The sequence below is a fragment of the Ixodes scapularis genome, unplaced genomic scaffold (assembly GCF_016920785.2).
Source record: "Ixodes scapularis isolate PalLabHiFi unplaced genomic scaffold, ASM1692078v2 PGA_scaffold2__306_contigs__length_199485367, whole genome shotgun sequence".
NCBI lineage: Eukaryota > Metazoa > Arthropoda > Arachnida > Ixodida > Ixodidae > Ixodes > Ixodes scapularis.
In genome coordinates this window covers 10,230,657-10,248,673 of record NW_024609857.1, presented here as the reverse complement: position 1 = coordinate 10,248,673, position 18,017 = coordinate 10,230,657, and the positions used below count along the sequence as shown (strand labels likewise).

Here is an 18,017-nt window from a genome sequence, read left to right as displayed (position 1 = left end):
CATACACTAGCATATCAGGATTACGCAAATCAGCTAACCTTGACTTACTTTCTTTACGTCGAAGGGTGTCACGTCTCACTCTTCTTCACAAAATCTTTTACCACAACAACCATCTAAAAGATTCTCTACTATCACCTCCCTACCGTATTTTCCCTCGTTTTGACCACTCATGTAAACTGCGCTCAATTACTTCGTCATCTGTCTCCTATAAAATGTCGACTTTACCATCTGCTATTGACGATTGGAACTCATTACCTGACCTCATTGTAAACATGACTGATACTAACAAGTTTGCTGCAGCCGTTAACCTCTTTCTTTCTGAAATACAAGTATAGATTACAGCGTGTTTTTTTATTAACTATTTTTGTTGATGTTTTTAGTGTGTTCACTCCCTTGTATAATGCCCCCTGGGGCCCTCAAGGAAAATAAATGATGATGATGATGAATAGTAATCTATAAAGAAGAAAACGTAAAACGTTTAGTCCCGGGGATGTCTAAGTGTAGTTTGAGGGTTTCTATGACCACGAACATTAATTCCCGGTGTTATAATGAACAGCTAAACGATTAGCGTCTTTAAGGCTTGCTCATCATTGCTCTAGCAAGACTCAAACATTCACTTTGAAGATAAAACAAGCCGCCATGGCCTGAGCACGGCGATGTTTTGAGCAACCTAAGAATACTGTTGCTCCTGCTGTAGCTTGCTTTCAAGTCCATCTAAAAATAAAAACGTGGCGTACAGTATTTTCTTGACTAATAATAAGAGCTGAAACCCCGCAGACACACTCATATGAACCAATGAACAAGCGTTCATTTAAGCACAATAAAAGTGACTACACCTTATCTGACCTTTCGCTACGACTGCGGTCTGCGAAACCCCCAATACCTCTAAATTTGTGTAACTTATATTTGTAACACTAGTTTGACCGGAACGTCGTTCTAGACTGGCAGGTGTGCCAAATAGGCATGGCCGGCTTTGCATGGCGATATCACGTGTAGGTCAGCTTTATTTAACAATTCTAGCCCAGACAGAAGTTCTTTGTTTAGTTTTTTTCATCAGAAACACGCAGGAAAGCAATTCGATATGGTGCCACACGGGTCTTTTGTGAGGTAACTGAAAAATGGACACCCAATCTCGTGTTTTTTTAAATTTTTTTCAAGCTTTATTTTTATTATTTGCATTTGTTTTTAACCAAAGGCACCTTACAAAAAGGTTACGTTTATTTAAGTACACCACGGACGTCGTGAGCAGTCTCGATAAGAAGGTAGCGCCATCTATCAACACGATCGCCAAACGCGCCCCGCCACTCGACCCGGTCGTCCGCGTCGCCGTCCACCGTCATACCTGACAAGTTTATTCGCCCTATTTTGTACAGAAAGAAAGATACGCTTTGTAATTTTAGAAGATAAAACCGACCTGCGAGATACAACTTTGACGAAAAGTTTAGGCGTCGATTTTACGGCCCATTTTAGATCGGGCCGGGTTATTTCAGGCACCCTATATCCCTGTGTTCATGCTTTTTTGTTTCTAGCTTTGCTCAGCAGTACACTTGAGTGTGATGACGCATGCGTCTTAAAACTCGTTCGCGCGTGGTGGTCGCAGAATAAATTTTCGTCATCCATTTAGGGCTGCCGTTACTGTATCAAAAGTGACGCTGTGTTGTCATTTTGCGCGCACTCTAAGTTCCAAGGTCCCGCCAGAAGCTGTTTAGACCAAAGTAAAACTTCACACAAACTGCAGCAAAAAAAAGAAAAGAAAAGAGAAAAATCTGGCAAAAACTGAAGTTGCTGAGGAACCACCAGAAATATATTGAGATTGACGGGCTCGCTTGGAACATAAAATACGTGTTGTCTGAAAACTTCCCGAACGACTTGTGTATCTCCCCCTTGAACCTTTAGTGTTTTTTTGGTAGTTTGACACTTCATAAAAAGAGATTCTAGAGAAGAAGGCAAAACAAAAACTAACAAAAAGGCGAAATTCGAAAAGGAACAAAAAAACATCTTTTTTTTTTTTTTAACATGTCACCTTATTTTTGTATTTCTTAGCGGAGCCGCTTAGCACTTTCGCAAATGTTAGAGGAATTAAAGCAAAAACGTCAAAGAATAAATCGTCCGTTGTTGCTGTTTTCACCAAGGGTTTGTTTCTTCCCAGTTATATACCCACGCCTTTGGCCTCCCGCCACCATGCCCGTTGTATATATATATATATTGTGGGGGTATTTTGGGGACAAAGAATCAGCAGGCGGAGACGACGGTTTGCACAACGCGCCACTTGGTGCCCACAAATGCTCCCTCTTCGGAGAAGGCCATCCTGGCCGGAAGGTGGAGCCAGCATGCTAAGGTTCGGGCTGACGAGGTTTGCAATGCTTCAGCCGACCGACATGCACGATAGGCCGACCACGGTTGCGGCGGTCAGATGAATGCTGTTCAGGCTCCACGAGGTAGTGGAAGGGGATGTTTGGCAAATGACTTGGTACGGTCCTTGGTGAGGAGTTTTTCGGAGAGCCCGAGTTGGCGGTTAGGAATATATATGAGTACGAGGTCATCCGTATTTTATTGGTGATCCTAATGTCGGTCATCATAAAAAAAAAAAAAAAAACTTCGCAGCTTACATTTGCTGAACCTCTGTCTCACTAACTTTGGCATTTGCGGCAGTTCGCGGGGCGGGGGCTGTGCAGTGGGGCTATGGTCTGAAGGTCGATCGGTTGCGGCGGAGGACTGCTGCAACCAAGGTCCGGAGCGATGATGACGAAGAACGAAAGATGATGTACCCCTCACCTCCACCAAATGTTACGAAGATGTACGGCCGGCAGCAAATGACAATAGGGAGTTTTAGTAGATCGTTTTCAAAGGCCCGCTACCGCTACGAGCGCGCGCTTCAGAGCATGCATCGAAGTGGCAGCGCGAGCTCCCGCTACGATTAGCGTGGCCTGAAAACACGATCTGCTAAAACTCTCTAATGACGTACGCGTCCACTCAATGAGATAGATAGGATTTTATGGAAGCCGGACGGTGCGCGCGGAGCGTGGCACGTGACGGCCATGCACGTCACTGCCCCAGTGTCACCGTCTTCTTCGTCACAATATACATATATATATATATATATATATATATATATATATAAACACTTAGCATTGCAAATACTCTAAATCCGGGGTCGTACTGCTTATACGTCATACAAAAGACAGCCCACATACCAAGTGGAACTCGAGTCACCCCGAGATCTGTGCTTGGAATGCTTCCTGGGCGTGCTACTGCTATCTTCAGTCATGTTAGAGTTCATCGAGCGCTGGATATCAGCCGCGATTAGTCCGGTTTTCATATATGTGTACAATGCCGCCAACCAAAAGCCGGATATTTTCCATATTGTATGTAAGTTTGCGTACACGTGTCTTTCAGTGAGTTTGTCTTTGACTGAGGTTAAGTATTAAATAAAGTGAAAGTGATAAAAAAATAACAAATAAAGCGGTCTTATCAAGACAAAGAAAAAAAAAAAGAAAATGATCCGGAACACGAAATCGACGTGTTCATGACAGGGAAAAAAAGGATATAACTTGATGGATAGCAAAAGCAGTGCTGATTCCCTCGTATTTTCGTTACACGGAAAACGTTTAATAGTCGTAGTACAAATGACATCTCATGGCACTGTTGCTCAGACTCCCATGACACACCATGAGCACATATGAACACTGTCCGCCATTGGCTGAACACAGTAAACATTGCCCGCCCATGGCTGAACACGGTGAACACTGTCCGCCATTGGCCGAACTCACCGCAACACCCCATAACATTTGTTTGCTTCTTTATTCGCCGGTATCCGACAAAGTCCGCAAATGTGGAGACTTTTAGTGGATTCCAACTGCAAATGTGCGTCCAGAATTCTTGCGGGCCACGGATTTTAGGTATGCCCATGAACAGCTAGTGAAGTGAGCGAACGCAACAAAACGAAAGGGCCATAAAAGAAATAAAAAGATTCACAGCGCGCTTGCGATCTTGTAAAAAATTTCAAGCATATATAATAACCGCTTCCTCTTCGAATTCCCGTCAATGAGCACCAAGCTGCAAAAAATAAAAACAAGAAGAACAAGTTTCTCAAGTTCTTTCAAGTTCTTCCACGGGCAATGACTCTATAGAGTCGATAGTAACAAAAAAATAATTAAATATATATATTTTTTAAAGATCACACACTTCGATTCGATGCAACTCAAGAAAGAGTCAAGAAGCAGCGGAAAGAAGCACCTTTTGTGAAGGAAGAGGTGCGAACAAGGCGGTCGAACCGAAGCATTGAACACACAAACGTGCAAAAAGCTCTTTTGTTCCTCTTTTTTTTCTTTTCTGGGGGGCGTCATTATTTTGCGCTGTCAAAAACCGCGTCATTTGCGGCGAGGGTGGCCACGCTACGCTGAATTCCGTGAAAAGAAGGTCGACCCTCGAGCGCCTTTTGAATTTAACACTTCCCAAGGTGGAGAGAGGCGAAAAGTTGCAACTTCAACAAATAAAAAGAGAAATGGCAAGGACCTTTGCTTACTGTTCCTTTTTTTCACATACTAGCCTAAGGGTTCTACGAAGGCGTTACACACTACAACACCCAGTGATGTGCATTACTTAAGCTTAACACATTCGAAAAATGTAAAAAAGGAAGTGGAAATAATTCGTTTGGGGTGTGAATTTTGTTTCTTCGAGGTATTTTATGTGCGATGTAATGAACTTTAACAAACTCATACAATTCCGGTCTAAGTTCGATTATGTAACATGGGGCTCTTGACACCTTTGGCGTTTACGCACTGCGTCTAGTGCGTTTCTAATCCTTTTAAAAATGATCTTGTATTTTGTCACGAGAAAGGTACGCGAAGTTCAATGAGTGTCGTGGACTGAGAAGTGCATGGTTGTTCCAACAAGACGAGAAACTGTACTTGGCGCAACTTGAGTCCACTGTTAGCAGCAAACCTTGATCATTTTGGAATTGTGTATCAACATATAAGGGACAGGATAACCCGATCACGTGGGATTCTGCGAACGAACGACGCCGTATTTCGCCGAAAAAGGCCCCCACTAACAGCTACCCCCGAATAATAGCTAATTCTCACACCACACTGGCCAAATTACCTTTTTAACGGTGAACTAAAACAATATACAAAATACAGGGAAACCAAATACAAGCTGCATAAACCTTGTTACCTACAACATGATTCGGTCTAGCTCCTAATAAAAAAAAGAAAAAAGAAAATGTTGCAAAGCAAAAGAGACGTTTGACTGCGATGGCGATTGGTCCAAGAGCGAGCTACACAAAGCGGTGTTCCTCATCTCGCTGTCACTGGGGCGACGGCGCGGACGGGGGTGCGAGCCGGGGCGGCGTCTGATTTAGCGCTGGGGCAGGCAGAAAGCGAGCAGCAAGAGAAATTGCTGAGACAAGGACGGGCCCATCGGGACGGGCCTCGGAGGGAGACCGACGAAACGAACCAAGCACTTCCCGCCACGGTCGTGGGGACAGACAGAAAGCGGGGAGGAAGACTCGCAGGGAACGAGGGTGCGTCGGGAGGCAAGGCACGGGGAGCGAGCAGCCGGACCGGGATGCCGTCCGCGGCAAAGTGTCCGACGCGGTCGTTGTTGTGCCGACGGGCGGCGTCTCCATTCTGCTTCGGGCACGTTCTTACGGTGTAAGCACTACCAAAAAAGCAAAAGCACCATTCTTGTACTTTTATTAAATACCGCTCGGAATTATTCCTCGACATTCATAACCCATAAAATGCACGTTAGTGCTTTTCTTTCTTTCCCCCCTTTTTTGTTTTACGCAAAGACAGTTACAGAAAAAAAATTTAGTAAAACGAGCAGCGTTCACCCTCTCAAAAGTATAATTGTGTTGTATATATGTTTAGACAGCCGAAATTAGTCGTCCTCAATGGGCGACTTGTCTCTCAGCTGTGTGTGAGCAATTTAGCTAGTGCAGTCCAACCACACGCCTGGGCTCTTCAACATGCACCCCGCCGTAGTGATACACGAACGCACGCCGGGAAGATGCTCATCCAGAGCGAGACGGGCAGGGACTGTATCCTCAATCATACTCCGTTTCACTTTAATTGCGAGCGAGGCCGGAGCAACAAGCACGAGCGTGTGGCCATGAACAACTCTTGCGCTGCACGCGGCGGCATTACGCAATGCAAGCATCACGCTTTGCATTGCGTAATGCCACAGCGCAGACTTCATTTTTGGTCTAAACGGATGCTCCGCCTGATCATTCGCTGAGTTGAGTTTGTAGATCGCAGAGATTGGCTCTTTGAGTGTTTTGCGGGTAAGTAGAGCCGCAGGCATTTTTTAGTGTTGAAGGTAAGAAGACTGGCCAAGCTTCCCCCCCCCCTCCCCTCCCCCACGGTCTTGAATATTTGGTCGACTCGACATGTTTACAGGGGGGGAAGCGGCTCTGATGGCGCAATGTTACAAGAGTCTCTATCTTCAATTTTCGACCAAATTCATTTTAAACACTAGAAGCTTGATTCAAAATGTTTCTTTCAAAACAATTAAAGACGAAAATTAAAAAAAAAACTGATTACCCCTTATCGTCAGCTACATTATCGCGGTGTACTCATCATTTCATAATTCAGAAAAAGTTGCAATTATAAAATGTCGTGCTATCTTGCTTATTTGTAAAGGTTCGTATGATCTACCAACTCTGATGACAGGAGACAGGCAGCTACTGTCGAGGTACTGATAAGACGCGGGCTCAGAAATTGTATTTGTTTGGCAATTTTCAGCACGTGGACGTCATGTTTCGTGCCACAAATCGGGACACTTTGTTACGTCCAAGAGTAAATGGAGTTATGTCATCATGACTATCAAACTATACAAATTGCTTACAAAATTGTTATGAGACTTAAAGATTCAAAAGTTTACATGCTAATTAATATATCTTTTCTTCGGTCTTCTATATTATACATCTATGTTTACCACCAAAAACGAAACAAATTTCCCAGTAATAAAAAAATGAGGTTGTTAAAAAAAGGTCTTCCGTTTTCTTTATTTCTATATTGTGCCAAGGAAAGAAATTGTAAAGGATTTAATGTTGAACTTCTTTCGGTCTGCCCCAATTATGAATAATTTCTCGAACACTCTCCACAATCGCTCTATACTAAAAAAGAACAGCAAAAAGAAAGGAGAAACTGAGTTACGGGTTTCAGTTGAGCCAGTTGGTGCATGTTACTTGGACTGGGGCCAGCTGAACTCTTCTCTAAGTTCAGCTGGCCCCAGTCCAAGTAAGAAAGGAGAAGTCCGTGAGTTTGTCTTTTTACAGATCACGGAGGCAGTCAGGCCAATAACGGCAAACAATACCAGTATTCCAGCGAATGACGAAGCTGAGAATGCGATTAGATCTCAGTAATGAGATGTACGGCAGGGGCAATAAGGAAGTGAAACGAGATATTCATTGCCTTGTGCACAATGCACAGTTTTTGTCTGATCGTAAACTGAGCTTCGTCATTCCCGGGGATCCTGCTATTGTTGACCGTGATTGGTTAACTCCGTGTTCTACAGAAAAGTGGACTCGCAGAGTCATTTTCAGAGTTCAACGATAACGCACACACTGTTCTCCTAAAATTTGTTTTTCGTTTCTTCTTTTTTTTTTTTTTTCGGGGCAGCATTTGCATTTTTACTTTTCAGCATAAATTCAAATAAACGTATACACCCGCCTGGCGTAATCTCGGACTTTATGTATACGACAGCCGGGTCGGAAATTCAATACCGGTTGTGTGGCGCTCGCGTGCGCCCATTTTAGGGAGGCTTCTGTTCGAAGCGTTATCGACGTCGTCGTCCAAAGTGTCGCCTCCTCTCGCGGGCCGCGTGGACGGACGACCGGCCCTTCGGTAGGGAAGCGCGGAGTCGGTGGATCGGTTTACGACTTTCCAAAAGAGGACGAAACACAAAAGCAAAAAAGGAATCGAACGCGAGTGTTGTGGAAAGGGGCCGCACCGAAGAAGAGAGAATGCGTGTGTGTCCCATACTGCCTTGAAGACAAGGCCTGCCCATTTCACCCCCAAACGTCATCACTAGTGAATCCACGCAGCACCGCGTTGCGGTGCCTGTACAAAGCGTCTCCGACGGGTATGTCTGGCGCCCTATCCTACCCATACATCAAAAGTGGATTCGAAGTCACAACAAACGACGTCACAGAAGCTAGCACGTCATGATGTCGGATGTCGTAATCATGCCCGTTTAACGTAAAAACACCCAGCAAAAAAAAAAAAAAAAAAATTGCGCCGTCGATTACGCAACGTGATGCGAATGGTCAGCGTCAGCAGGTGCGACATTTGGATGATATTGCGTCGTGGCTGACCGGAAATTCCGGTGATGTTGCGTCGCGCGGTGACCCTTGTAAACCACAACCTATCACACGGGGAGCAGCTGGCACCAAACATGTTATCTCTGACGCGCTGCACAAATTGGTCTGTCGCACCAGCGTGTTTATTTTTCGCTGGGTAACGTTCTCTTCTACGTGCCGCTTTACGTTCACGCATAGCGTGACCTTGACATTGAACGCTTTCCATCCTAACACCAAGGGTGAGAGAGCGTCAGCACCCACCACTGATCTCAATGACAATTGCTGGATCGCTTTTGCCCGCTCCGCGAATGCGGCCACTGGCGGCCATCTTTTTTGGTAGATTTATATTACCTCTAGCCAAGGTACAGCTGGTGCAGCCACTATCATTCATCCATGGCAGACAGCGTTGTGACAGTTGTGGTAGCAGGCTGCCATCAAAATAGCGTGGGTGATATTTCGTGCTTGATTAAAATCGTTTGACGAAACATATTTTGAAACCCGGCGGGAACGGTAGCCCGACCTGTGAGGACCAGATGAAAGTTTCACGAAATCGCAGACTCGGGGAAAAGCAGCACAGCACGCATCAAAAGAAGTATCGAAAGAAGCGTCAAAATCAGACGCCGGTACGGAGTCTGCTATCGATGCGAGCTGCGCTGCTTTCCCCCGGTGCAGCGCTTTCGTAGAACTTTGTCGGGTCCTCAAAGATGAGGCTACCGTTCACGCCGGGTTTCGAGAATCTGCTTTGTCGAACAACTTCAATCAAGCACGAAATATCACCCACGGTACAGTGTACTAGATCCACGGCTATTTTATGGCAGCCTGCCGCCATTGCAGTAAAGTTGACATTTGACCTTGTGCGCTAAATACCTCAATATGCCGCCATTGCGTTGTCCGCCATATTACCTATGATGGCTAGAGATAATATAACTCTACCAAAAAGATGGCCGACCGTGGCCGCATTCCCGTCCTCAGGCGGAGCCTGTCAAACGTGATTCAGCAAATAGACATAGAGATCAGTGGCGCCCACGCATCGACGGCTTTCTCTCTCGCGGGCGCGTTTTATTTCGTCAGGCGGCTGTTGCTATAGATCACATGACCCCCAGCGCCATCGCGATTGGCCATACTAAACGCACCCTGGGCCAAACGTGCTGCGCCTCAATTCAACACTCCCTAGATAAGAAAGCCTAAGTGTTGCATATTCCTGCGTCACTCAAGAAGGTCACCGTAGGCCAGAGATTGGACATGTCTACGATGTCAGCGTTCTGCTAGGAGTCGTGTTCTCACTGACTGCACACGACTCCTAGCCGAACACTGACGCCGTAGTCGTGTCCAATCTCTGGCCTACGGTGAACTTCTTTAGTGACGCAAGAAAATGCAGCACTTAGGTTTTTACCTAGGAGGTGTTGCTCAACCGCTACTATATCGACGAAAGGGCGAGGGTATCGCTGCTCTACCAACACCGCCTAGAAGACAAGGCCGCAGTGCTGCCATTCTTGCGTCATCAGCGAAGGCTGGTGATGCAATTTGGACACAGATTGGAAACGAATGCTGCATCAGCGCTCGGCTTCGAGTCAAGTTCAAGCCGAACGTTGACGCAAACGTCGTGTCCAATCTGTGCCCAGCTTTGGCCACCCTCGGCTGATGGAGCTTCCCTGGACTGCCAAGCTGGTGAATGACCCGCATAAAAAGAACATTCCCCACCTCTGCTTTGACACCTCCAGTATCGCGGCCGATGAAACATGACAGTCATGTGACGGCATCAGGCGGATACCGAGGGACCACTTTCTAGGACGCCTTAAATACACCAGTCGGAGACGCGTTCCAAGGCGCCATACTTTTCAGCATCACCACCAGCGCATCTTGCAGCGTCTGGCGACGAGCGCAAAGCTATGCGGAGCGCAAGTTTGTCTGCTTCTTGCACACGGGTTGCGATGACGTCAAAGCTCCAAGCTCTTATTGGCTGATTGAAAAAAAAAAAAAATTGTGGGTAGACCTCAAGGCCTTGAGGTCTACCCACTATCCTTCCAAGCAAAGCCAATCAGGGCTTGGCGTCGCTCTGACGTAACCACAACCCCCCCGCAAGAAGCAGACGACTCGCTCTCCGGATAGCAAACGGCGTCGCCGAAACGGATGCGTCTGCCGATTTGTGTTGACTTTCGTCGAGCATGTTTGCCGCGTAATTCGGGTCGGGGTTCCACAAACGATGACGTCATGGGCGGGCCTTGTCTCCTGGTTGGTATTTGTCCACCTCGGCCAAGCAAAGGGAGGGGGAGAGCTCGCTGGACTGGATATTTGGAAAGCCATAAAACGTTTTACGAGGACGCTGAGCCGTACTCTAAACGGGAAATTTACGGCAATCGCCGCCGCACTGAAATCGATGCCTTCTTTGGGCAACGAAACTACTATTAATGGAAGAAAATGGGGGAAGGACGCTGTGCGTAAACGAAGCAACCACAAATAAGTAAAGAACAAACAAGTAGCTTGGCTCGGAATTGGTTTAAAACGGGATCTCCGAGAGCGCGTTTGAGTGCCATTATTTAACGTTAAATCACTGCGCTTGAGAAGGAAGACGGATCGGACCCTCGGGAAATCAACGCGGCGAGGAAACAAAGGGCCTTCTTGACCGTTTGGGAGCAAGTTTGAAAACGAGATAGCGTCCCCGTTTGAGGTTTGCAGAACTAAGAGTGTCTGGAAACTTTTAGGAATAGTTTGCGTTGACCTAATCAATACTAGCTTAAAAAAAAAAAAAAACGGTGTGTGCTTTTTTTTTTTTTTAGTGCTTTTAATAGGGTGCACCGAGCAGCATCCTAATAGGACTGATGAATAAAACTTAAGAAGTTGAAATTTTGTTGACCAGTAGTTCCTGACAAGTTTCCTCAACAACGAATGTCACGGGAATGTGTTGCAAATGGTGTATTTACCAAACAAATCGTTCCTGGTATCGTGTCTTTCAAGAGTTAAAGGTCTTGTTTTTCTCGCACAACAGCGGTGCATTATATCCACCCTTTTTCAATTTGAGAGCTCGCGGCGAGAGCTGCGAGTTAAGGTAAACAGGATCGGTTAAAACTCCTATTTAAATTACCGTACACACTCACCAATATGTCTGCATATGAGAAGTTGGGTCGCTAAGGTACTCAAACAAAAATTATATATAAATAACAACTATCCTAATAAGTGCATAAAAACCTATTTTATCCTAATACCAGCATAAAAACTAGTTAAAATATATTCGTCTTTTTTAGTTTTTGTTTATAACGAAACCATATTGGGTGTTGGATCAGGTGTTTGATTTTCCAAACATCCCTAGGAAAATAGAAGTGATGAGATGTAGAGGACCCTTTTTAAAATATTTTGTTAACTATTTTTCAAGTAGATCGCGATCTATCGAAATAAACAACGTGCCGAGTAAACCGGCACAAACAAATTACGGAGTGCCGCAAGGATTGTCGCTAGCACCTGTGTTGTTTAATATCTGTACTTATTTAAACGATTTGATGAAGCATGAACTTAATTCTTGATTTTTTTATATGCTGATGACACGGCTCTGATCCTCTCTCACCTGTATTACGAGAGAGCCGTGTCATTATTTCAGGATGATATAGACACAATATTAGACTGGCTTGAAGATAATCAAATTTGTGTTTACTTTAATAAAACAAGCTAATCTCTCTCAAAAGCCTGCATAACAAATAGCTCTAGATCAATATTTCTTTTTAAATCAGGATCGTCATCAAAGAACTTACGTTGAGTCGAATTATGAAACGAGTGGTATCTATCTTTACGTTTTGACGAGCACGCGCATCAAAACAGTTTGTGGCAGATCTTGTTTGATTATTTAATTTTTAGCACAGATAAAATATGTGCCGATCAGTGTGCAGTGTGCGTTTTAGAATATATATGATTCTATGGAATAACTGTAATTTTGTATTGTTATTTTGTGTTTTGCTGCATGATGTGGTATCAATAATTTAGAAAGGAATGAAAACAATTAAGAGCACAAAGCCTACTGCCGGGCTCTGTCCCACAAGTCCTCGTGGCTCTTACGAAACAGATGCAATGTATTGCAAACGAAATTAACTAATGAAAACGTTGTTCTTCCTCTTTTTGTTTTTCTTTTTATTCTTCTTCTTTTTTCTTCTACAAGGCAACGTCTCAATTCGATGCACGCATCCTGCCATATATGACTAATATCACTAAGTTCGTTTTTCCTCATTCTCTCATATAAAAATACAAGGGATATAAAAAGAAACCAGTGAACCACTAAAGTTATGGGTTGTTTGCCTTGCTTACGATGACAATAATCTGAAAATAGCGAGTTCAGTCATCCCAGGGCTTCAACCCCATAGCTTGTATATTGTCAGTTCGAAAATCAGTGTTTATAAAAACACAACTCTATTCCATAAGTTAAAAGCACAAACTATTCATGCGAAGCTGCCGCACTATTTACGCACGAGGGTCATAATTTTCAAGAAATAACCACATGGAATATTTCTCATTGCGCGTAATTGAAATTAAGATGATAAATATGGATGACAGCGGAAACTTGCACCAGGCCACTTGGTTTCAGTTCGATTGTTGGTGAACGTTTTCGATTATGGTGTGTATTCTTTCGTATTTTAGTTTTGTTTTACGCACGTGCTATTTTGGGGAAATAGTTGAACGAACAGCTCTAGCCCTGACGTAACGTTTTACTATTGAAATACGCACGTTAAGAGACACGCATCCAGCAGCGAATAAAAATTAATGTCAGCCACTCGTTTTAAGCAATCGCTCAATCAATCAAGATATATCAAAAACGAAAACGAAAGAAGCCAGTTTCTTCCGTTGGCTCGATTCGCAAACGCAGGAAAGCCACATACCTTCCCTTCTTCACGTCGTCAATCAAACGACGCTTGCGAAGACGACGACGCTTAGACCGTAGCCGAACTGCAATCCTTTTTACTTCTTTTCGTCCGTTTACTCGCAACCCTCGGACGCTGAATCCGTTGTCCCACCTTCGGGCGCCGCTTGTTTTACCGCACCACAAAGACGCTTTCTCCCCACAACACAAACCGAAAGTTGGAAAGGACACACCGACAACGCCACGTCACCGAGACAACCACGACGACAACAACAGCCTCCCCTCCCCAGCCACCGTCAGCAGGGAAGGCGGGTTCGGCGACAACCGCAGGTTCCGGCGAGACGCGAGCGTACCACCACGCGGCTGGAAACTAAGCAAAGAAGGCGAGCGGAGGTGGGGTTGCAACGCCGGGTTTGCGCGACGCTTCTCTTCGAGGCCCCCGATCAGGCGAACCCGCCCAGCTGCCCCGCGCACGACCCGAAGAGGAGCGGGATGCGGAGGATGGAGATGGACCGAGAGAAAGGGGGAGGATGCGGGGAGCACGAGGGGAAGCCCGCTTTCGGGAAGGGTCCATTGCGGGGGAGGCCGGGGTGCTCGGGAAGAGGCTGGGATGAAGGGAAAGTGGGAAGCACGCCCGCGATAGCGTGTGTGATCTTTTGCTGGGCCGCTAGCCGGAGCGGGATCTTGGGAAATGCGGATCGTTGCTCCGCTTCTTCCTTCCATGACAGTGTTTTTTCACTGCTCGTACAAACGCTCTCTGCAGGCATAAAATCGACCATGCTTGGAACATTCGTGAGGCGTATCTGCACATCATTCTTTCCTCACGTCTGCAGGAATCGTGATTTTTTTTTTCGGTGGAAGTACAAGTAGTGTGACTGTGGCTTTAGAATGCAGGTGTAAGAAGAAGGATGCGCAATCAGGTTTGGTTCCTCACGAACGGCGCTCGCAGTTCGTTTGATCGGACGAAACGTACTCACGCGTACACGTCCCGGCCTGAGAAGTACACGGTCGGGGTTCATTGAACGGTTCAGTCGGCTTAATGCATGCAGTGGTACGAGGCTCATTCTGGAAAGATGGCTTATTCGTACTCTTTGAAAGAACGCCATAAATGAGGTACTGCATATCGAATAATTTACCCGTTTCGCGGGCTTAGCTTACTTTAAGCGTAGCGCCATGTTCAGAAATTACGCCGGAATGGCAACAAGTTGTGCAGCAAAAGATTAAGCCGAAACATCCCAGGCAGATTGGAAAACGGCAGACCTTCTCCGGCGCGCGGCCACAACAGCGCGAAGGATTGTCGGTTCATTCGCCCGCATATTTTTATTTACAGAGTCTTATACTAGGGCCGCTCAGCTTTGGTTCTCGCTGGTTGCCCACCTCAAACTAACGTATTGAACACAGTAGTAAAACTTCTTCCCCTCTTGCTTCTCCCTCCCCCCTTTTTCGTGTCTTTTTTTCTTGCACAGCAATTGAAAATCATAAAACCGAAAAAAAAAAAAAGAAGAGTTGGCATTTGCGCCTAAGTTATGTCTGGAGTTCAGTCTCGAGGAGGCGAAGTCACCAGCTTTCTCCCAAAGCAGCCGATGAAAAAAAAAAAGAAAAGACAATAAAGCAAAGAGAAGACGAGGCGCGCTACGCGTGTCGAGGTCCAATCTTAGCGTGACTACACGTGGCGCGTGTGCAAATGAACCGCCGAAAAGGCATTCGAGGAGAGCGAGTCGGTTACGAAATGCCACCTCGAGCGGAGTCAACGCGCGATCGTCAGAATCCCAAGAGACTCCCGCGGTGCTACAAAGCCCAGCTCTTAGTGGACATTACTGGCGATTGCTATAGCCTTGCACGTGGGAGTGATGCCCAATATAGTGGTCCATTCGCGTACGATGGCTAAAAAAGAAGCAATCAGTCGAGCTACTCCCGAGCTAGACAAGCACCTGTTGCATCATCACCCTCTCCGAGGTAGCGCTGTTACTATTTATTCCAGCGAACGAAACAAAACGACATATAATCGGTGAGTGGTTAGGAACCCAGAGGGAGCTCTGCCATGCGACGAAGTGCCAGATGCAGATACAGTGACGAAATATCCATGTACAGCTCACCATTTTTTTCTTAACTCTGTCTGAATCAAAATTTAACACGGTGGAATGCAATTTATGTTCGCAAGTATCCGACCTTTGATTTTTAGAAATATTTTTCGTTTTAGCAGTGTGTTTCCCGTTCAACATCTATTCCCCCCCAACCCCAATAATAAAAAAAAGAAGGCCCAAAGACCTTCAAAACCAAGCTGAAGGTTCAAGGAAGCAGCCCCTATAACTAGCTTTTACCGCTTTCGCTATTTCCTTTTTATGCACATGAAAAATAAGTGTCGGCCTCCGCGATCTGTTTCTATGCAAAACACTTGGTGGCTCTCATGCCAAACAACTCCCGGTACCGCGATAAACCGGCGCAAATGTTACTCAGCAGAATGCCGAGTTTCAGGACAGCTCTTCATGCATATTCACGAGACGACCCCATTGTCACGTGTGTCTCGTAGTCATCCGGGCACTTTATTCGGCCCCCCTTTCCTTTTCACATGCCGCTGCGTTCCTTTCTTTTCCCCTCGAAGCTGTTTTAAACGAGCGAGCACAGCGAATGACCGGCGCGCTGCTGGTGCGCCGAGATTGCTGCTGTCGAGGACAGGGGGTTCTACGGAAAGAAACTAAGAGAGAGAGGAAATGAGAGCGCGTGGGGGACGCCAGAGTGCCGGACTCTGATCGGAATGATTAGTGGGTATGCAAAGGCTAGCTGCCTCTGTATAGACCCGCGTTCAAACGCCGGACATCGGCGCTTGGCTTTCGAACGCTTTCGAACAGTGAATAGACACAAAGGCAGATGTAGTGATACCACCTGCGTAAAAGACAAGTCCTGCACCCCCACAACCCTAGACGTCATCACCGGTGGATCCACGCAGCGACCTTGCGTCAACGCGAAGACAGACGCGTCTTCGTCAAGCTTGTTTGCCGCTTCAGGTAGGTTCGGGGATTCACCAAGGATGACGTCACGGGCATGCTTCGTCTTTTAGGTGGTACTGGCTATACACCGTTCTAACATTTACGAGTCCTCAGCTCAGCACGCGCATTTTCGTAACTTCGGAAAGCGAGCAAATCACGCGCCATACGCACGAACAATGCAAATGGAACCGGCCAGGAGCCCATTTTTAATGCGAAAGCATTAACTGGGTCCCATAGAGTGAACCGGCGTTATCAGCTTTTGAAGCCCCGCCAAATGGCACCTAAACTCCCCTGTCCCAATGGAGCGAAGCCTGTCGTCTGTAGCAGCGATTTGACGGATAAGCTCCCATTGGCTGGCGCGCGTCATAGCTTCAAGAAATGAGGCTCCCATTGGTTGCCGCGCGGCGTAGTTCCAAGTAACGCCACCCCGCAGAGAAGCCCTCTGCTTGGCGGCGCAGCGGCCCGGCCGCCGGGAAGGGGGAGCGGCTGGCCGCAGAGCCAGCAGAGCCCGGCCGAGGAGACTCCGGAGAGGCTGTACGGCCGAGCTCAGCGCGGAACGGCCATTTCACGAGAGCGCGCGCTCGGACTTCCGCCGCAACCTCGGCAGTGGCCAAATGTGGCCGTCCGGGCCAGTACGCTGCAGACTAACTAAGGGAACGCAAGAACGGCATTCATGTTTTTGCGTTCACAACTCTTAAAAATGCCTAGATGTACTCGGATATTTTTTTCCTTTCGTAGAGGTTGTGGGTGACGGCATATGGAGAACGGCGGGGCCACTCGTTTGAACACCCGGCCTCCAGCACGCCCTCAATGTCTTCCGCTATAGCCTCCTATAGTATAGTGACAAGGCCTGGCAGACCGCCACGAGAAGCGGCCGCCGAAATCGAAAAGGTAGAGAGCGGCAGACAGCGGATGAGAGGAGAGCCAGGTGACGGGCGCCCCGCTGCGGCTAGACGCCGAAACACACTTCTCCCGAGCGATGGAATGTCCGCTCGTGCTCCTCGCGTTCCTCGCGCTACCGCTTCTTTTCTCGTCTGGTTTGAAAACCATGCTTCGGGTCCTCCCCGCTGCAGAAGCTGTGCGCCGACGACCAAGTTCTTCGAGAAATGCTCTGTGCTACCAGATCCTCGCGCTCTAAATCTGCGACCGGGCACTCTGTGGCTCCGTCAACGAACCGCCAGGCTTTGTGAGTCTATAGAGGAGGCTATGGCAGTGGAAACAAAGGCAGCTTGTTTCAGGTCTACGCACCGATCATTCGAACCGGAACTCGGCGTTCTGACGTCTCCGCATGCTCTCGTCTCCCCCTCACCAACAGTTTCTCTCTGTATGCGTCAACCCAGCGAGGCGTTCATCCGAAGTATTTTTACGTGACTTCCACTTGACGTCACTGCACCATGCCGGTGGTCGTCTCTACTCTCTTAAAAAAAAAATGTTCCCAAAAGGTTGCCAAAAGGGAGGAACAAAATACTTTTACGCCAGATTGAGAGTGTAAAACTTGGTTGTTACACCCTTCAGGTAACCTTTTGGGAACCTTTTTTTTAAGAGTGTACGGAGGTGCCCCACATGTATGCTGCTAAAGGTCAGCAGCAAGACCACCACGATGGTCGCTCGCTGATGTGACGTGAGTCAATGCCAGCTATGTTTTCGTGGTTACTATCGCGTTTTTCTGCCGCTCGTAGTTTTCGGTTAGCACGTAGTTTTCTTCACTACTTTAAGCCTGGGTCACACTGCCTATACGTCATAAAAAAGACAGTCTGCAAACATCAGTCACCGCGGTATTCGTGGTTCGAATGCTGCGTCCCAAGTTTCTCCTTGAAACTCGTTGCCAAGTTGCATTCGAATTCGAGCACGGATCTCGTGGTGAGTTGTGTTCGAATCTGCTTGC

The 18,017-nt window shown here is 46.8% G+C and overlaps 1 protein-coding gene across 1 annotated transcript in view; it reads left to right on the top strand.

The window, feature by feature from the left end:
* Positions 1–4,813: 4,813 nt before the first annotated feature.
* LOC8050739 overlaps positions 4,814–18,017 on the top strand; it is a 69,966-nt gene continuing 56,762 nt past the window's right edge. Inside the window, exon 1 of the mRNA XM_040206421.2 lies at positions 4,814–4,840. Within this exon, the coding sequence (XP_040062355.2) occupies positions 4,814–4,840 (27 nt within the window). The remainder of the gene's footprint in view (positions 4,841–18,017) is intronic.